General features: G+C 45.7%; 1 protein-coding gene across 1 annotated transcript in view; it reads left to right on the top strand.

The window, feature by feature from the left end:
* CALCOCO2 (calcium binding and coiled-coil domain 2) overlaps positions 1 to 15,495 on the top strand; it is a 31,561-nt gene extending 16,066 nt beyond the window's left edge. The window contains exons 4-13 of the mRNA XM_048518325.1: positions 267 to 400; positions 3,811 to 3,936; positions 5,944 to 6,102; positions 6,297 to 6,424; positions 8,542 to 8,632; positions 10,321 to 10,443; positions 11,508 to 11,603; positions 12,315 to 12,438; positions 14,523 to 14,551; positions 14,902 to 15,495. Coding sequence (XP_048374282.1) covers positions 267 to 400; positions 3,811 to 3,936; positions 5,944 to 6,102; positions 6,297 to 6,424; positions 8,542 to 8,632; positions 10,321 to 10,443; positions 11,508 to 11,603; positions 12,315 to 12,438; positions 14,523 to 14,551; positions 14,902 to 15,099 — 1,208 coding nt within the window. The 3' untranslated portion in view covers positions 15,100 to 15,495. The remainder of the gene's footprint in view (positions 1 to 266; positions 401 to 3,810; positions 3,937 to 5,943; positions 6,103 to 6,296; positions 6,425 to 8,541; positions 8,633 to 10,320; positions 10,444 to 11,507; positions 11,604 to 12,314; positions 12,439 to 14,522; positions 14,552 to 14,901) is intronic.
* The last annotated feature ends 5,717 nt before the right edge of the window (positions 15,496 to 21,212 follow it).

Here is a 21,212-nt window from a genome sequence, read left to right as displayed (position 1 = left end):
AGTGGTGGAAAGTGCCGTCAAATCCCAACTGATTTATGGCAACCCTGTAGGGTTTTCAAGGCGAGAGACATTCAGAGGTGATTTCCCATTGCCTGCCTCTGAGAGAAGTGTGACCGTCCCAAGGTCACCCAGCAGGCTTCATGTGGAGGCGTACTTGCTGAGTTGGGCTTGCTTACTACGGCTTTGTAGGTGGCGTTCTTGCTTGTGCTGTGGCCGCTTTGCTTTCTTGAGAGGCTGGAAATACAACCTGACTTTTTGTCCTCTAGCTTACTACCTGCCGAAGGATGATGAATATTACCAGTTCTGCTATGTCGACCAGGACGGGATAGTCCGTGGCGCCAGTGTTCCCTTTCAGTTCCATGCAGCGGCCGAGGATGACATGCTGGTGGTTACTACACAGGTTTGTTTCTTTCTCTGGTCTCTGAGCTGTGTGAACCCTTTCCAAGTTTTATACCCATGTGTAGTGGAAGCATAGCTACTGTGTGTATCAGTCACTTGCACTGCCTGCTGTGCTCCCAACACATGCAGTCATCACGTTATCTGAACAGAGGAAACATATGCATTTTTCATGTTCTTACTACTTTGGTACATGCAAACCCAAATCATGGGAAAATCCAGAGGTGGTTCATGTGTATTGAAGCTGTAGGTGCACGTGCACCAGAGCCAGTGTGGTTTAGTAGTTAAGAGCAGATGGATTCTAATCTGGAGAACTGGGTTTGATTCCCCACTCCTCCACCTGATTGGCAGAGGCTTATCTGGTGAACCAGATGTGTTTCCGCACTCCTGAATTCCTGTTGGGTGACCTTAGGCCAGTCACAGTTCTCTCCGAATACTCTCAGCCCCACCTACTTCACCAGGTATCTGTTGTGGGGAAAGGAAGGGAAAGGAGCTTGTAAGCCACCTTGAGTCTCTTTACAGGAGAGAAAGGTGGGGTATAAATCCAAACTCCTCCTCTTCTTCTTCTATGTGTATAATTAGGAGGACCTATGCACAGTTGCAGGCCTTCTGGTATATGTGGCTATAAGGTCTGAAGGAAATTCAGTGATGTGCTTCAGGTGTTTGCCAACCTCTGCCAGCCCATTATGCCCCCTAGTTGATACCTGTATGCCATTTTGTTACCATACCCTTGATATTGCTAGCTAACCAAAATTCCTCAAACAACACTATGTTAGTTGGTTGTGGTGGTGTCAGAATCCCAAAAACTGAAACAAACTCATGTATAAGAACCGTAGTTTATTGAAGAAGAGAAGAAGAAGAGTTTGGATTTATATCCCCCCTTTCTCTCCTGTAGGAGACTCAAAGGGGCTTACAATCTCCTTGCCCTTTCCCCCCTCACAACAAACACCCTGTGAGGTGGGTGGGGCTGAGAGAGCTCCGAGAAGCTGTGACTAGCCCAAGGTCACCCAGCTGGCGTGTGTGGGAGTGTACAGGCTAATCTGAATTCCCCAGATAAGCCTCCACAACTCAAGCGGCAAGCGGGTAATCAAACCCGGTTCCTCCAGATCAGGGGTCCCCAAACTTTTTAAACAGGGGGCCAGTTCACTGTCCCTCAGACTGTTGGAGGGCCGAACTAAAAAAACTATGAACAAATTCCTATGCACAAATGATTGTAAAATGTTTGATTTCACCTTTCAGCCTTTCTGTCATGGTCTATTTTTAGAACAGTGACCAAAGTATGTCAAGTACAGGGTGGGCTCCAAATATTGTTAGGGAGGCTGTGGAATACCTTCCCCTGTAAAAAAAAAAGCAGAACTTTTCCAATGAAGCATTCCATCTAACCCAGGATCAGGTATCTTCCTGGGTTCTTTCCTCCCTAGCAGCCAGCGAGCGATTCGCCAGCCTGGCTGATGCCAATGGGAGTGAGGTGGAACAGAAAGCCTGAGAGCAACACATGGAGTAGCTGAGAGGGAAGGGCGGAGCAGGCGTTGCCACATGTAAGGTTTCCAACTCTGGGTCAGAAAATTCATGGAGATTTGGGGGTGCCATCATGTAACTGCAATCAACAGCCGTTGGGGCCGGTTCCTCCTCTCCCTTGAGCCCCCACTGCACATGAATGGAGCCATCGCCGCCATGCCTGGCGGGCCGGATAAATGCCTTCAGGGGGCCGCATTTGGCCCCCGGGCCGTAGTTTGGGGACCCCTGCTCCAGATCATAGTGCACCTGGTCTTAGCCACTGCTCTTAGCCACTACGCCACTGCTGCAAATGAGTATTGAGGATCTTCTCTGGTCATGCCAGAGCTGAGGTTCGCCTGCGCAAAACCCAGTAGTTAAAACAGACTGCACCCCCCATCCTGGGAAAGCGTGCCCAAAAGGAAGTGTGAAAGAGATAACGGTAAAGACGGCCAGGCCCTGACCTTGAGCAGCACCCGGTACAGTATAACATCACACAGAAAACAGTTGAAAGTCAGTTAGAAATGCAATTAACCCATTCCTCCACCCCCAGCATACAGAAAGCAGCAATAGCAAAATCCCCATAATAACAGGCCTCCTGACAGGTGGGTTTTCCGGGCTGTGTGGCCGTGGTCTGGTAGAACTTGTTCCTAACGTTCCTTCTCACTGGGCACAGTGTGTAACAGGCTTCTCTCTGTGATGCACCTCTGAAGATGCCGGCCACAGATGCGGGAGAAACGTCAGGAACAAGTTCTGCCAGACCACGGCCACGCGGCCCGGAAAACTGACAACAGCCAGTTGAATCCGGCTGTGAAAACTTCGACAATACATTGAACACTAGGTTATTTTGGTTGCAGGTTGGCAGTACAGCTCGCTACGCTAATTTTCAGAGGGTGGGAAAAGTTGCACCCTGTTTCCCAAAAGAGAGATCTATATGCAGGTTCATGTGCATGTGGTGAACTGTGGTCTCGTTCATGGTATTTGTCATGTTACACTCTTCCAATGAAGAAGAAGAAGAGTTTGGATTTATATCCCCCCCTTTCTCTCCTGCAGGAGACTCAAAGGGGCTGACAATCTCCTTGCCCTTCCCCCCTCACAACAAACACCCTGTGACGTAGGTGGGGCTGAGAGAGCTCCGAGAAGCTGTGACTAGCCCAAGGTCACCCAGCCTGGCATGTGTGGGAGTGCACAGGCTAATCTGAATTCCCCAGATAAGCCTCCACAGCTCAGGCGGCAGAGCTGGGAATCAAACCCGGTTCCTCCAGGTTAGATACACCAGCTCTTAACCTCCTACGCCACTGCTGCTCCTGAAGGAACTCAGTGTCATACATCCCTTTCTCCCCTCCTCCATTTCATCTCCACAACAATCCTGTGATAGGCTGAGCTTGTGTGATTGGCCCAAGATCACCCAGCATGTTTCTATATGCAGCTGCTACCTACATACAACAACTTAGTTCAAAAACTAAATATTGAATACTGCACAGAACGTTGACATGATCAAACACAAACTGCATGCAGCTGCCAGCCACATTTTAAGAATCAGTCCCCGGTGCGGCCATCTTTCCCTCAGACTGAATGTTTTGATTCAACAGGAGCATTGGACATTAGAAGCAGATGTGCTCTCTGGAGGGGGTCTTTTAAGTTCCTCCTTTTGTCACACAATGACTCCCTGAAGAACGTTAGTGGGAGGCACGTGCTTCTCTACCTCATGCCGCCATTTTTGTTACCTCACTGTGGTCTCCTTGTGTTTGCCACAGCTCTGGAAATCTCAGTGTTTTGAAGCCTTTCCCTCAAATGCAGGCGCCCCTTGTGAGATTTTTGGACACAGCTGCGCCTTCTCGCTCTCTCCTTTCAGCAGCTGCCTTTGCAAAGTTCCTATTGACGCTACTCCCTTCATGTTGCTTATTTTTTCCACCCCAGGGAGAGGTGGAGGAGATCGAACAGCAAAATAAATCGCTGCTTCATGAAAACCAGAAACAGAGGGAAACGTTAACAAATCTCCAAAAGCGGAACGAAGACTTAGAAGAGCAGGTTGAGAAAGCGAAGGTTAGCAATTCTCTTTTTTTAAAAAACGAAGCTCACAGATCTCCACAGAGATCAAGATATCGGTCTTTTTATTTCTTTGGAAGGATATGGAACTTAGAATTGAATACATGTAGTTGCATTATACTGAACTGGACCATTGGGCTGTTAAGGTCTGTCTTGGCTACTCTGACTGGCTGCAGCTCTCCAGGGTCTTGGGTGGGGTCCATCCACATCGCCTGTCAGCTGTTCATTTTAATTGGAGGTTTGGGGGATCGAAGCTCTGGAACCTTCTACACATGGTGAGATGTGGGGGTCCACACCTGTCTTATGAATCCTGGGTTCTTTTTTCCAGATACTCAAAACCACTGAGTTTTCCAAAGATTTTATTGGAAAAAAACCCCAGAAAATAAGAAATGTTCTAATACACAGATTTCTCAGCTCTAGCTTCGTTCCAAGCAGGTTTTGTTTCAGACCTGGGATTAGGAGTTGCTTTCTCCTGCCCAGCCTGGATCAGAAGTACTTTGTTCTCTCTCCTTGGTTCTCAGGTAAACTCTGCTTCCTGGCCCCTCCCTGTAAATCAACTTCTCTGATCTACAACCGTTTGGCACAGTCAATCCACCTTTACACCCAAAAGGCTAATTCACTTGTCCTAAGAATGATGATTTTCAAATCTTTATAATGTACATGCAGAAATGCTTTTCTTATCATTCACCAACAGAAATCATTCAAACTTACAAGTAACTACAATGTTTACAATACAAAGAAATCTTAACAGCTTACACTTTTGCCAATCATCAACCATCAACAATTTTTTGGCTTGGGCATTCTTTTTTTGATAATTTAAACAATGAACCTTAACAACATTTATGTATGTCTGTCATCAAAGCATTAATCATATTTTGGCGTAGGTTTGTTTTGGCTTAGGCTAACCAAACTCCGGTAGGTTTAGTCTCGGAAATCCTTCAGTTTGGCCGAATACTTGTAGCTCAATTTATAATGAGCTTATAATGAGTCAGATAATTTTGTACTAACAATTTCTGACTTTTGCTCCTCCGAGACTACAGCTGACTGCTTTCTCCCATGTCTTGTACATTGTCTTAAAGATTTGAAAATCATCATTGTCTTAGGACAAATGAATTAGCTTTTTGGGTGTAAAAGTGGATTGCCTATATCTATATAGTGCACCCACCCCATAATAATTTGAATTATATTGAGTCAGGCCATCTGTCAAAGTCGGAATTGCCTGCTCTGGTTGGCAGCATTTCTCCAGGATCTCAGTTCGAGATCTTTCACTTCACCTGTTACCTTAATTCTTTTCAATGGAGATGGCAGGGGTTGGGACCTTCTGCGTTCAAAGTCGATGCATGACCACTGAACCGTGGCCCTTCCCAGTCACAACGGCAAGCCAGTCTCTTGCCATGGAGAGATAAACGCATCTTAACCATGACATGCCATTGAAGTCGATTTATGGCTACCAATCTTGATCCTCTTTGATCTGAGATTGCAAATGCCTTAACAGACCAGGTGATCGGGAGCAACAGCCGCAGAAGGCCATTGCTTTCACATCCTGCAGGTGAGCTCCCAAAGGCACCTGGTGGGCCACTGCGAGTAGCAGAGAGCTGGACTAGATGGACTGTGGTCTGATCCAGCTGGCTTGTTCTTATGTTCTTATGAAGATGCCAGCCATAGATGCCGGTGAAAAGTTAGGAGTAAAAACCACCAGGCCACGGCCACCCAGCCTAGAAAACTCACAGCAGCCAATCCTGGTGAAGTTAGCCATCTGTTAGGTCTCAAACTTTAAAGCAATAAACTGACTCAGTATTGTGGATCAGCAGCATTTATTGATAGGTATTGAAGCACCCAGCTTGTCAAAGCCAATTCTGGCGAACCTGTTGCCACATCACAGTAGACTGCATTTCCAGGGTGGTTTGTCGCTGCCTTTTCCAGTCATCTGCACTATAGTTGTCTGTATCATGCACCTAGACCCTTACTCTCAGTTCCTCCCTGCCCCCTATTTTGTGTGTCCAGGAGACAGTGAAAGAGCTTGAGGACAAAGTCCATTTGTTGCAGAGTGGGACCATGGAGCTTCAGAGAGCTCAAGATCTCCAGGCTTTAGAGATCAGCTCTTCCCAAAAGGAACTGGCCGCTGCGAAGGAAAATAACGTTAAACTGCAAGAGGAAAACCAGGTAAGCCTCAAAATTGCCGGAAGGTCGGGAGATGTTTGGCAGCAGTCGGGAGATTAAGCAGCTGACCATCCAGCCTTAAGGTTGTGGGATTGAAAGAGAGTGCGGGATTGGTCTCTTTGCAAATGGATTTTCCGTAGAAATCAGATGCCGAAGCGGGTCACTCTTATGACTTGTGTATCCACTTGACTCTTCAGGATCTTAAAAGGAGATTGGAGGATTTAAGGCATGAAAATGAGACCCTCTATTCAGACGTGGAACTTGCCAAAGGGGAGCTCATGAATCTGGAAATCCAGAGCGGCAACAAGGAGGCAGAACTACACCAGTGAGAACACCTTGCTATTTTTCTGGGGGGTTTTTTGGAAGCCCATGGGCTTAAATAGGTGGACTCTAGTCTGGTTGCTCCAGCTATACTTCCTGCTCGGAGATATTTATGATTAATTTCCTATCGTTTTGTCCCCAGTAAGGGGGATCCAAAGTAGCTTACGTCATTCTCTCCGTGATTTGGTTGCCACAACAACCCTGTGAAGTAGGTTAGGCTGTGGTAGTGTGCCTTCCCCAAGGTCAACCATCAAGTTTTCATGGTAGAGATGGGATTTGAACGTGGGTTTTCCAGGTTTGAGCCTGACACTCTTAACCACTACACCATTCTGGCTGTTCATGACAAAGTCAGGAGTGAGGGTCTGAGTGACATCTGGAAGGGATCAGTGCCTCTTGCCGTTTACTGATACGTTTTCAAAAATAAAGGTAGTCCCCTGTGCAAACGCTGGGTCATTACTGAACCATGGGATGATGTCACATCACAATACATACTAGGCAGACTATGTTGTCAGGGTAGTTTGCCATGGCCTTCCCCAGTTGTCTACACTTAAACCCCAGCAAACTGTGCACTCATTTTACCAACCTCGGGAGGATGGAAGGCAGAGTCAGCCTTGAACCGGCTACCTGAAACTGAATTCCGTCAGGATCAAACTCAGGTTATGAGTAAAGCTTTTGACTTCAGTACTGCAGGTTTACCAGTCTGCACTGCAGGACTCGTCACATTCATATGTTTACTTGAATTTTGGACAGTGGTTCTAATGCTTGCAAGGCAAATGGAGTCCTGTCATGCAGGGGGAAAGTGACACCGTAATATTAAAATGTTCTAACCAGGATGGTCCAGACTAGCCTGATCTTGTCCATCCAAGTCCTAATGAGGGTTAGGAATTGGATGGGAGACCAGCAAGGAATACCACGGTCGCTGTGCAGATGAAGGCAATGGCAAACCGTCTCTGTAAGTCTTTTGCCTTGAAAACCCCATGGAGTCAGCTGCAACTTGTTGGCACTTTACAGCGCAAATGAACATGCACGCACAAATACACTTGCAAAATTTAAATACATAAATAGACACCTGCAGAAGTCAATGAAAATATCTGAAACCCCCCACCCCAGCTGTGATTCATCCAAATGGACGGACAGACGGACGGACATTTATTACGGCCTTTTGGCCAGCCAGAAAGAGAGAGAGAAAGAAAGAAAGAAAGAAAGAAAGAAAGAAAGAAAGAAAGAAAGAAAGAAAGAAAGAAAGAAAGAAAGAAAGAAAGAAAGATAGATGTGAACTAGCCAGTGTGGTATAGTGGTTAAGAGCAGGGGATTCTAATCTGGAGAACTGGGTTTGAATCTTTCCACTCCTCCACCTGAGTGGCAGAGGCTTATCCAGTGAACCAGATGTGTTTCCACCCTCCTACATTCCTGCTGGGTGACCTTGGGCTAGTCACTTCTCTCATATAACTCTCTTAGCTCCACCTATTATTAATTAATTGATTAATTAATTAGCTAAACCGCCCACCCCCGAAGGGCTTTGGCCGGTGTACAGCAAAACCACAACTAAAACAATGTGCACAATAAATAAGATGTCTGTTGTGGGGAGAAGAAGATGTCTGTGGTGGGGAGAGGAAGGGAAAGGAGCTTGTAAGCCACCTTGAGTCTCCTTACAGGAGAGAAAGGTGGGGTATAAATCCAAACTCCTCCTCCACCTTCTTTTCCTTCTCCTCCTTCAAAGCTCTGATTTACATCTGGCCTTCACAGTCTGCACTTGGTGTTGTACTGGGAAAAGTGACTTAGCAACTCTGGCAGTTGGAAGTCATCCAGCCATTACACAACTTCATATTTTTCTGTAGGGAGAGGTTAGTGGGACGGAGGCCAAAACTCTTGAGTCTGCTGCCTCTTGTGTAACTGTCCGCAAAGAACTCAGCCAGTTGGCAGGCCTGCTGACTTTTCTGTCATGTTGGAAAGCTTAGGATTGCGCTATTTTGGAATCTACTGGAAGACAAAATGAGTTTTTAAGTGTTGCCGGGAAAGCAGGTGGATGGAGGTGTGTAGCAAACACACTGGTGAGAGGTGGGTGGGTGGGTGTCTGAGCGTAAACTGCTGTAAGAATGTAGCCTCCCTTTTCCCAAACAGGATTAAAGAAGAGAATAAAAAGCTGCTGGCTGAAAAGCAACATCTGGAAAGCAAGTTGAAAGCTACCCTCGGTCGCGTGGATCATCTTGAGGTGGGCCACTCCTGGATCGTGTTTCTCGCTCCATCTCTTGAGTGGAGATCCTGGGCAATGGAATGTGGTGATTGGAGAGGATTTATCTCTGTATATTGCAGAGAAAAGGGGAATTGTGCCCAAGTGGACAGGGCTGAAGATGTTCATCACTTTCCCATTTATACATCAAAGCCCCTTGCTTGAGCCACCTTAGCCACAAATGGGTATCTCAAGTTCAGTCACAACTGCTGTCAAAATTTCAGAATAGGACAGTCCCTGAATATTACAGTGCATGCTGGGAAATCAGTAGTTTCAAGTAGTGGCAGCAATGTAATAGTATCTACAACGTCTCTGAACTGAGCTACATGTTATGCAGAACGAATTCTGAAAATTCTGGACGGTACAACTTCAGAATCCCTACAAAAGCTCCTGTCATGTCGCTGGTTATCAGAGACAAAGGTGCTGTAAATTTCCTCTCATGTGTTGAAGAAGTTTAAGCAGCCTGAAATGGCAGAAACCAGAATTCTAGCACTTATATGTTCGTGACTCATGAAGTTGCCTTTTACTGAGTCAGGCAATTGTCTCATCAATTGGTTATTGCCTACTCCGGCTGGCAGCAGTTCTCCATGTTCTCAGGATGAGGCCTATCACATCTTCTACTTTTTGATCCTTTTAATTGGAGCTGCCGAGGATTAAACTGGAGAGCTGGCCTGCAAGTCACATACTCTCCCACTGAGTTGCATTCCTTCTCTGCTGCTGCAGGAGGTCTCACACCATCGGGGATAAATAAGAGCTTGCTTATTTGTGTAATATGTAGCTCTGTCACCAACGGAACTGATTCTGTCTTCAATTTGCAAAGCTTTGGTGGAGGTGGGGGATGACCCAACTCCCAAATCTTTCCACTGCTCTGTACTTGAAGGGGGAAAAACATTTGAAAATTAAAAAAGAAAAAACATTCCAGGACATTCACAATAAATATAAAGGATTATGGGACACCTCTGGTAACTAAAGCAATCCATCGCTTTAGGCTTAATTTTTGTTGTTGTTGGGAGCAGCAGTGGTGTAGTGGTTAAGAGCAGGTGCACTCTAATCTGGAGAACCGGGTTTGATTCCCCACTCCTCCACCTGAGTGGCAGAGGCTTATCTGGTGAACTAGATTAGCTTGTGCACTCCAACACACGCCAGCTGGGTGACCTTGGGCTAATCACAGCTCTACGGAGCTCTCTCAGCCCCACCCACCTCACAGGGTTTTGTTGTGGGGAGCAGGGAAGGGAAAGGAGTTTGTAAGCCCCTTTGAGTCTCCTACAGGAGGGAAAGGGTGGTATAAATCTAAACTCCTCCTCCACTTATTCTTATTCTTAATCTAATTGCATAGTTGCTGATCTGGAAATGTCACCAAAACATCATGGGTTGGATCCAGCAAGCTTTTCTATCCACCTCAGCCAGTTTTCCTCCTTATTACCAGCCCTATCCCACCTGGCTTTTGTCCCTGCCAGTCCTGTGATCCCCAGCAGAGCCACCCACTTCTCTTTTTTTTACCTGCAGAAAAGTTTCAACTCCTTGGGGATCCAACCCCATGAAGGAAATCCTAACTTCCTAGCATTCCTTTAACTAGTCTCCTTACAGGAGAGGACGGGGGGGATATAAATCCAAACTCTTCTTCTTCCTCCTCCACATGGAAGCCACGTGTTCTTCTCATTCCATTTCAGTCCCAGATTGAGAAAGAACAAGAGGAAGTAGTAAAGCTCCAAAACACAGATTCGGACAGAGCCATGCTCCTAGAGCAGCTGAAGGAAGAAAACAATCAGTTACATGCCACCTTGCTTAAACAGGTACACCTCCCTTATTCTTCCCTTACTCTGTGTTGGATCCAGTAGTGTGCAAAAGGAGAGGAAAATACAGTGGAGCCTCTGTAATCTGTCTGAAAAGAATCGATGAAAACCGAAACTGATGAAAACCGAGGCAAACTTTTCCATAGGAATCAATGTAAATCCAATTAATCTGTTCTAGGCTCTCCAAAAAACATACCAAAAACACACTTTTGGTGAATAAACATAGTGTTTAATGCTGAAAACAGTAACAAACAATAACACTAGGACCAGCTTCAGAGCCAGCGGACCAATGTCGCACCAGAAAGCTGTCCCAAGAGGTCTGTTTCTGACGCCTCTTTAAGATTTGTCTGAAATGGGGCAAGACATTGTCATTAAACAAGTTGCAGACACGGCCTGCAACAGCTTTGTCCAGGTGATTTTTCTCCACAAGTCCCTGCACCTTACTGCAATTCGATGAAAACCAAGGCAAATTGATAAAAACCGAGACAAATTTTTCACTGAAAAAATTGATGAAAACCGAAATCGATGAAAACCAAAGGCAATGAAAACCGAGGTTCCACTGTAGACTTTGCACAATATGGTGCCTGCTAACACTGTTTCCGGGACCCACCAAGTGTTTTTGGAAAGCGGGTAGAGGTATGTAGGTCTCTTTCCCAACGGGGCTTCGGTTTGGCTGTGCAAATTATAATAATGTGTTAGCCGCAGCTGCCAGCACAGCAGTGATTTTACTCCTTGTCACTCCTTTTTCCACATGTATTTTTAAAACATCACATCTTTCCCTCTATATTTCCTCTGTGTGGTTGGCTGCACCTTCCATGACAGCCATTGTGTGGTTGGCTGTGCTTCCTGTGGCAGCCATTTTGTGGTTGGCTGTGCCTCCTTTGGCAGCCATTTTGTGTCAGAATTGCCTGTGCCCACAGGCTCAAAAAGGTTGGGTTCACTGGTATAGAACGTATTTTAGTCATCACTGTTTTAATGCCTCCCCAATACTGTTCTGTGACTGAGGGCATGAGCTTTTCTACCTTTTGAATATTTAGATCACAATTGTATTTTTCTTTTCTCAGAAAAAATATGGCTATTTGGAAAAGGAACTGGAGGAGAAAGCACTCTTGCTTCAGACCCTGCAGAAGGAAAAGGATGAAATAGAAAGAGAGTCTCAGGTGCGCAGGTGCTAACCAGTAAGGGCCATGCTCATGTTCTCCCCCAGCTTAGAGCCAAAATGCTCCCAGTGTTGTGAAAATAGAACATCATTTTGAAACTGTTGCTGCAATCAAAGGGGATGTTGATAAACGTTGTACAGCAGATCATTGCAAAAAACAAGATGATTTGAAACTCTCAGATGCTAGGAACAGTTGAAGGCAGCAGGAAAAGAGGGAGACCTGACACGAGATGGATTGACTCTGTAAAGGAAGCCACGGCCCTCAGTTTGCAAGACCTGAGCAAGGCTGTTAGTGATAGAACATTTTGGAGATCATTAATTCATAGGCTCACCTTGAGGCGGAAGCAACTTGACAGAGCTTAGCTCAACTTGACAGAGCTTAGTTTATTGCACTGGCCCAGTATTGGCCTTCACAATCATTATACCACACATTCAAACTATGTCCTCAGCCCTATATTTGTGGTTAAGAGCAGGTGGATAAGAGCAGGTGGATAAGGACTGTAAGTCCCTTTGAGTCTCCTTACAGGTGAGAAAGGGGGGGATATAAATCCAAACTCTTCTTCTTTTTTAAGTAGGTAGTGGACCAAGAATACTCCTTTTGTGGTGAATAAAGGGTTTACCATCATTTTCTCTGCATATTTGAAGGTGTGAGCAGTTGCTTTAATTCCTGCTGATTTTAGCTTTGTCCATTTTCTGCTTTCTTTCCATGCAGAGATTAAAGCGGGAGAATGAGGATCTCATGGCACACCTCCCTGAAGTCCTAGAAGATGCACCTGCTGGGGCCTTCACTCAATCATCTGAAAATGGGGCTCTTGTGTTTGGGAACCCGTATTCTAGTGAGTATATGTGAACCTTCTAGAGGTGAAAGTGTATAAACGTAGTCTTCCTCTTTTAAAAAAAAATTAATATTCAGTCCTCTGGATATAGGGAGGTTGGATTTGCAACAGTTCAGTCTTTTTCTGACTTTTTCAGTCTATGAGCAGCAGTGGTGTAGTGGTTAAGAGTCAGTGCACTCTAATCTGGAGAACTAGGTTTGATTCCCTGCTCTGCCACTTGAGCTATGGAGGCTTATCTGGGGAACTGGATTAGTCTGTGCACTCCAACACACGCCAGCTGGGTGGCCTTGGGCTAGTTGTTCTCTCAGCCACACCCACTTCACAGGGTGTTTGTTGTGTGTGTGGGGGGAGGAGATTGTCAGATCCTTTAAGTCTCCTTACAGGAGAGAAAGGGGGGAGGGGTAAACATCCAAACTCCTCCTCTTCTTTCTGCTGTAGCTCCACCCTTAATGGCAGGAAGCCTTTTTGTAGCTACTTTTTAGAAAAAGGTGCACATCTCTTTAAAAGAGCTTTTTCACGGAGTAGCTGCGGTTTTTTTTATTCCACTGCAACGCTCTGATGTGTTAACCTTCTTGATAGTGTGTGGTGATGCTGTTTTAGCTGTCTTTTATTCTTTGTATTGATGCTGCTTTCGTTGAGAGAGAGTTATGTTTTTAAGCTATTGTTTCTGTTGGGCACATTTTGAGCAGTATGGAAAAGTGGTGCAGAAATGCCTTTAACACTAAATAGCTGCCACAGGTGCCCATTTTTCCCCCTTCTGGTCTGTTATTACCCTTTCCTTGGCAAAACAGGTTTCTCTGTGTGGATTTCACAGCTGACACAAAAACAGGGACATTCATTGTGGAAATAAAACATCCTGACAGTATTTCCCTGTGCTTTCCTAGTCCCAGCCTTCTGTGGCTGCCATTTTCTCCCATGCCTCCAGAGAGGCTTTAATTTTCTGCTTTAATTTCATTTATTAAGCCTCTTGCTCTTTTCCTTTCAGAGCTATAATTGGAAGTGTATAGTCTAAACCTTCTTCCCTGTAACTCCACAAGAAGGGCTAGAGACTGGCTAAAATAAAGCTGGGAATTAGTACATTGCTACATTGCATAACAGCCTAGTGCAATAATCTGGCTAATTCAGTGGTTCTCAAGCTGGGGGTCGGGACTCCTTTGGGGGTCAAACAGGGGTCACCTAAAACTCTCTGCATTAGTGTTCTTCATCTGTAAAATGGATAAATGTTAGAGTTGGGGGTCACCACAACATGAGGAACTGTATTAAAGGGTCGCGGCATTAGGAAGGTTGAGAACCACTGGGCTAATTGAAAGCCTGGGGGAAAACCTCTTTGTTATGTTTATAGGGGGGCTGAGACAAGGCGAAAGGAGAAAATGGGTGCTTTGGAGGGTGGACACTATGGGATCATGCCCCTCTGAGGTCCCCGACCTCCCCAGATTCCATCCCCAAATCTCCAGGAGTTTCCAACATGGGAAACCACCCCAATTTTGGGGAGGAATTGGCAATCCAAGCTAGGACCAGCTCGGCCAGTGACAACCAGAGGCCCTTAATCTGTGCTAGCTCTTTTGTGATGAGTCAGTCACAACGCTAGACCATTTCACCACCACAGAATCCCACGGAGCCCTAAGTTAAAGACCAGTTTGTGCAGTGGTGGGATCCAAAAATGTTAGTAACAGGTTCCCATGGTGGTGGGATTCAAACTGTGGCGTAGCGCCAATGGGGCTGGGCGGGGCACGACAGGGGGTGTGGCCGGGCATTTCGGGGGTGGGGCATTCCTGGGCGGGGCTGTGGCAAGGATGCAGCCGCTGCACCGGTCCTTGGGCGGGAAACGAATGCACGCAGGCGTAGGCTGCCACGCACGCCGGTGCACCTCCTGCTAGACTGTTTCAAGTTCTGCGCGCTACTGCTGAGAGGGGGGCGTAACGAAGGCAAAAATCACGTGGCAAAATCACCAATTAGTAACCCCCTCTCGGCACACACAAATAATTAGTAACCTACTCTCGGGAACCTGTGAGAACCTGCTGGATCCCACCTCTGGGTTTGTGTCATTTTCTTATTGTGGTTAAGATGCCTTGTTTGTTTTACAGGCATCCCCAAGCATCCTGATCCAGGCTCGGTAAGTTAGTGTTGTTGAGACTTTTGGAAAAGAACTATAACTGAATTGTTAAATTCAGGAAAGACGAAGCATTTCGTTTTTAAAAAAGGAATCTCATAGTGCTAATAAGGAAACTAGAGCTTTTACTTTCTCCATCCAGCATGATGCAGTCAGTACCTTCACAACCTGGATATGAAAAGGGATCTGTGCAGTGTGGTTTGAATCAGTCCAGATCCACCACATGCCTACATTTATAGCCGCCAAAAATTAACCCCTTATTTGATGCAGCATAGATGGATACATTTTACAGTGCTGAAAACTGGTGTTCTTTTTCTTTTTGCATTCCCTCCTTCTGCCTCTCTGGATTTTAGGACTCCATGAAGAAATGTCCAGTGTGCTATGAAATCTTCCCTCCTGACTGCGGAGAGCAGTATTCAGACCATGTGCGAAGCCACCTTCTCGAATGCCCGTATTGCGACGAGACCTTTGACCCGTTTAACAAGCAAGTGCATGAAGACCACGTTTTCTGCCATGCCTTAGACTTAAGCTGCAACTCGCGGCTGGAATAATCTGCAAGGGATAGCATCCTTGTTCTCTTTCTTTGTATGATTGGATGGAACGATTTCTGTAGGCAATTTCTGCCGCTGTTTAAACATGCTGTGCGGGGAAGGGGTGTGTGAAATCTATATTGCAGCACTGATACTTTTCTTCCGTTTTGTGACATATGGATCCAATGAGCATAGCACTTGTGCTGTGTGAAAGGATATAGGTTGATTTTAGTACATCTTTCTACAGCATGAATAACACTAAGCATTATTTTCAGAGCTGTTTTCTTCCGTGCCTTTCACTGTAGATGGTGATTTGCTTCCTCGCTGTTTCTAAATGGCAGAAACCTCTCTAGCATAAGGAACTGCTTGTAATATGGCACTTGATTCGTTATGGAAACTATAAAAAGCTCTACCTTTGCTTGCTTCCTCGCCCCTTAGCGTAACTTGGGTACAATCATGAAAGAGTGCAACCTCGCCCACTTCCCTCTTCATGCAGGTTGTACGAAAGAGGCCGATCTGTAGTGCGTGTAAAGGTGTACCTTCTGATGTTGTGAACTGGCTAGAGCGTTGGACCTGGTCTGGAAGGCCCAAGTTCAACTCTGTTTTGCCATGGAAGCTCACGGGGTGGCCTTGAGTGAGTCACTCTCAATGTAACCTACCTCACAGGACTGTTGTGGTGACGATAGAGTAAAGGAGCGGAGAATGATGTTGCAAGCCACTTTTGAGGAGAAAAGTGGGGTGGAAAATAATAGTGAGGTTACCAGTAGCTCAGAGGGAAAAAAAGGTGGGGGGGGGGGTCACCAATTTTAAGAAGAACATAAGAAAAAGCCTACTGGATCAGACCAGAGTCCATCTAGTCCAGCACTCTGCTACTCGCAGTGGCCCACCAGATGCCTTTGGGATCTCAACTGCAGGATGTGAAAGCAATGGCCTTCTTCTTCTTCTGCTGCTGCTGCTCCTGAGCACCTTGTCTGCTAAGGCATTTGCAATCTGAGATCAAGGAGGATCAAGATTGGAGGATCTTCTCCATAAATCTGTCCAAGCCTCTTTTAAAGCTATCCAGGTTAGTGGCCATCACCACCTCCTGTGGCAGCTTATTCCAAACACCAATCACGTGTTGTGTGGATAATTGTTTCCTTTTATTAGTCCTAATTCTTCCCCCCAGCATTTTCAATGTATGCCCCCTGGTTCTAGTATTGTGAGAAAGAGAGAAAAATTATCTCTGTTGACATTTTCTACCCCATGCATAATTTTATAGACTTCAATCATATCCCCCCTCAGACATCTCCTCTCCAAACTAGAGAGTCCCAAATGCTGCAGCCTCTCCTCATGAGGTGAGGAAGGTGCTCTAGTCCCTCAATTTTGTCTTCTCCACAGTTGTAAGTTAAGGTCATGTGCCTTGAATCCCCCATGATTTCACAGGAGCATAATAATTAACTCAAAACATACTAAATATGTTTTATACCACCCCCCCCCCCCCAATGCGTCAGAATGATAAAACACAGCCACCATACTTTGCTGTGAATCCTGCTCATTGAAAGAGGACGTTAGTGATTTGTACAGTGGTTTGGTGGAGGGGGGGTGGGGCATGAAAGGTGGAAGGCAAAAGCTAACAACCAAAAAACCAGAGCAAAGATTTGCAGCGGGGAAGGGGTCTGTTTTGCAAAATAGACAACTTTTAGAAAAGGTTAGGCATTACCTAATGGGCATTTGGGAAAACTCACATACCTGTTGTGCATCATAACTGTCCTGAAAAACATTTTGGGAGGAATTCCTAAGAAGCCTATGCATTTTATTCCACAGGCCTTACTCTCGGGCAAGTGTTCTTAGGATTGCAGTCCATCTTAGAAGTCAGTCGCATTGATTTCACTAAGATTTAGTTTTAAGGAAGCATGCTTAGGGTCGTAGCCGTTATCCAACACACTGGCTCTGTCAGTGGTTCTAAACTTGCCAAACTGTTCTGCACCTGCCTTTCCCAACATACACAGCGTTGGTTACCACAGAACACCTAACAGTCAAACAACAGTGGATGTGATTGAGCCCTCTTCCTTAAAAGAGCCCATACGGGCGAGTTGTACATACCATATTCAGCTACACCCTCTTGCCAGTTTGTGTGTTGGATGTTGTTCACCAGGTGGAAGTCTCTTTTCTGTACAGACCATGGAAAACGAGTCACTCAAGACCCCTTTCTTACAATTGGCCTCTTTATTATACCTCTTCCCACTGAATGCTGATAGGTGACTCAGGAATCAAAGCAAAGTCATATTGAACTAATCTTTTCACAGAAGCTGTGGGCCTGCATTGCTGCTTTGGACTTTCACGGCTTGGTCCAAATGTCTCTGATTTTTTTTTAAAGAATCCGCATTCAGGGCACGCGTACTTAATAAACACTGAACTGAACAAGTGCCTAGAATTCTTGCACTGGTTCTTATGAAAATACCTTTAAAAAACACATTTTGATGCTGACAGCATATTCTCTATGCAAGACCAAAAGCTGTAACCATGGTTAACTTACCTGTGGATGCTGTATTTGTGTACTACCATCCCGAATGTCTCCAGAGGACTCTTTGGATTATAGGATCCTATTTTCAAGTATATTGGGTATTGCTTTTAAGAGGAAGGCCCTGTAAAATATGCTCTTCAGGGTCTACAATTGTGTTGGTTATCCTCTACAGTTAAATAAATGGACTTCATGTTGTCCTTATTTTATGCTGTGACACGGGTTTGTTTGTTTGTTTTTTTTTGCTGCGTGGTGTCTCTTGTTGGCATGTTTTATTTATTGTATTGAAAACTTCAATGCCCTTTTTTTCTTAAATAGAATCAAGTCTGGTTAAACAAAGGAATCCTGAAATAAAATCAAGCAGTATTTATATGCCACTCTGGCGTCTCCAACATGGTGCCCTTTAATTCTATTTCTGGCACCTGCAAAGTGTTTTTAGAAAATGGGTCGGGCCAGGTGAAGATTTTACTCAGCAGAAGAGTTTACTCAGATTTTACTTCTGTTGGCTATGCAGATTTTTTTTAAAAAAAAAAATTGCTTCAACAGCAGCTGTCCCACAGCCCAAGGATCTGTCTGACTGAAGATAGGCTGTGTGTATGAAGGAAAATATTTAAAACGGTATGTTCATTGAAGAAGGCATCCTGATAAGCACAGCCTCTGCGTGAAATGTTGAAAAGTTACTATGGGGCTTTCCGCACTACAAAAGGGAGTGAAGGTCGACTCAGTTCCCTTCAATGGGGGGTGATTCCTGGCTGTCCGCACAGCAACTTCCTTGGCCCCCTGGAACCGAGCTAAGTGGGCGGGATCATCTTGGTACCTGTTTCGCTCCTCGATCGAGATTGGCGCTTGTGTTCACGACGGGGAAGCGAGGAGCGTTCTTTGTTTTTTGTTTACACGAGTTTCCGATGCATTAAGCAGCTCTGCGGCTAGCATTGAAGTATGCTGAACTTCGTTCAGCTGGCCATGTCCGAAGGCTGATGAAGCTTCTGAAGCCAAAAAATTTTTCGCCAGTTTAATGATGGCTTTGAAGCTTGATCTCGATATAGTAGCCCGAAGCGTGAAACTGTATAAAAAACTGCCGCGCTCTCTGCCCGTCACGACTCTCCCGTTCTGCGCATCTGAACCGAAGCGGGCATCCCTGATTGGTTGAGTGGATGCGGTGTCGTTTCAATGTGTCCGCATTTCGAAGCTTCGAAGCGATATCGACCTTGTTCCACCAGCGAGTCGCGGTTCATAACTGCGACAGGGATGTTGCGGTTCCGAGCGGGGGGAACAGAGACAAGACAACGTCGAGCTCGGTTGTAGTGCGGATACACTGAGTTGAACCTGAGTAGAAACCGGTACAACACAGTAAGTGCGGAAAGCCCCTATGTGTGACTTTACTCTTTGACATTCTGTGCTCAGCTCCACCCCTTGTAGTAGTGCCTGCCGCTTTGTGTCAGAATTCCAAAGGCACCTGAAGGCTCAAAAACTTTGGATAAGTCCAGTCTGAAGCTGCTTCTTCACAGAATTTGCGTTTGATGTCTCCAGCCCAACTGCGGGATTTTTAAATTGGGCTTCTGTGCTATAGCGTGTGGCCATTTACGTTCCAGGTTTCTCCTTCTGACTCACTGCACATCGCCCTGACGTGTTTTCAGACAGCTGTTGCTGAGTTGGGTAAAGCCTCTGTGGCTTTCTGCTAATTAAATGGCTTTGGCGTGAGGGTTGGGGCCACATGAAGTCACTGGAAAGCTGGAACTCTTGTGCCCCTTATGGAAGATTGGAAGACTAGTTATTTTCTTTACCTGATTACATACCCTACCCTGGGCTTTCTGCTACTGTTTGACCAATTCAAGATCCCTTCCCGACTCAAAGCACAGCGGCCCTGCAAGTCCCACCAATTCCTTTGCACCTTCTCCACTCCCGTCTCTCTGGCCACCTGCATCGGGGCTGGGTGCCAGGCAAGTCTTGCTTGCTGGCAATAGCACCAAGGGCAAAATGGGAGTGCAATGTGAAACATACTGTAAGAAAAAACGCACCGCACTCAGGCTGATAAGTGGACTGTATTTCTGATAATTCTCAGAACCACGTCACACTCGATTGCTAAGTGTGTGCAATCAACTTATTGCCCTTATTTTTCTGTTATCTAAGTACATCAATTCTTATTCTTCTGTAATCTAAATCAACTTCTTTAGTTCAGTATACTGATATTAGATACTAATATCTAAGCATACATATTTCACTGTAAATAACATCATATAACATTATACATTAAGATTGCCAACTGTTCTTAGTATCCTAGTAAAACACTACACAATGGAATGACCCACATGCACTAACACCAAGTCAGTTGAAACAGAGTCAGTTCAATAGTTGCCATGACCGGGGAAATTTACAGGTGTAGTGCCATCTATAGTCTGTGTCCATTCATCATTTAGGCACTGAGTGCGGTGCGTTTTTTCTTACAATAGCACCAAGGGCACCTTTAGCAAGTGGTTTGCTTTCAGTAAAGCCTCCATCTCAGATCGGGCCTCTGAAAAGGTAAAAGGTCCATGCCCTATGACAGTGGTGGCGAACCTATGGCACGTGTGCCAGAGGTGGCACTCAGAGCCCTCTCTGTGAGCACTCGGGCACAGAGTTCGTCATGTGGGGAGTGGAAAATCATCCCCCCCCCCACACACACACATCTAGGCTGGCCTGGGTCACGGGGCACGACATGGGAAGAACTAAAGCATGATCCTTTACCTGGGAGCAAGCTTAGTTGCTGGCCATGGGGCTTGCTTCTGAGTAAACTCTCCTAGGGTCGTGATTCACCCCGAAGTGTTGCACAGTTGCTTCACCAAGCTTACTCCCAAGTAACGTTCGCCTTGGAGCCAACTGTTTTTTCTAAACTAAAACCTCAGTATTCAGGTTAAATTGCCGTGTTGGCACTTTGCGATAAATAAGTGGGTTTTGGGTTGCAGTTTCGGCACACGGTCTCGAAAAGGGTCACCATCACTGCCCTATGAAGAGAGGCTTAGGGAGCTGGGGATGTTTAGTCTGGAGAAGCGAAGGTTAACAGGGGGACATGAAAGCTATGTTTAAATATTTGAAGGGATGCCATGTCGAAGAGGGAGCAAGCTTGTTTTCTTGCTGGATCCAGCCCCATACATCTATAGTGCTCTTTGCTCCAAATGACAAAAACTAGGACACAGAGTAATAGATTTAAAATGCAGGAAAAGATATTCCACCTAAACATGAGGAAGAATTTCCTGACTGTCAGGGCTGTTTGATAATGGAATTCACTACCTGGGAGAGTGGTGGAGTCTCCTTTGGAGGTTTTTAAACACAAGCTGGATGAACATATGAAGGGCTTTGATTGTGTGTGCCTGCATTGCAGGGGGTTGGACTTGATGGCCCTTGTGGTCTCTTCCAACTCTATGGTTCTATGTTTTGCTGATAAAACACAGACACTGTGGGTTGGATCCAGCAAGGGTTTTTTTTTCTCAGCCTCAACCAGTTCTCCTTATTACACTCTCTGTGTCTCTGGCTTTTGTCCATGCAGACCCGGAATCCTCAGCACAGACTATTTTAGCTGTTCTGTGGGATCCCTCTTCCCCTTTACACCAAGGGAAAAGCGGCCTGGATCCAGCCCCATACATCTATAGTGCTCTTT

Source organism: Sphaerodactylus townsendi, linkage group LG15, assembly GCF_021028975.2.
Source record: "Sphaerodactylus townsendi isolate TG3544 linkage group LG15, MPM_Stown_v2.3, whole genome shotgun sequence".
Lineage (NCBI taxonomy): Eukaryota > Metazoa > Chordata > Lepidosauria > Squamata > Sphaerodactylidae > Sphaerodactylus > Sphaerodactylus townsendi.
The sequence above is the reverse complement of the archived record's forward strand: the minus strand, read 5'-3'. Positions and strand labels throughout refer to the sequence as shown.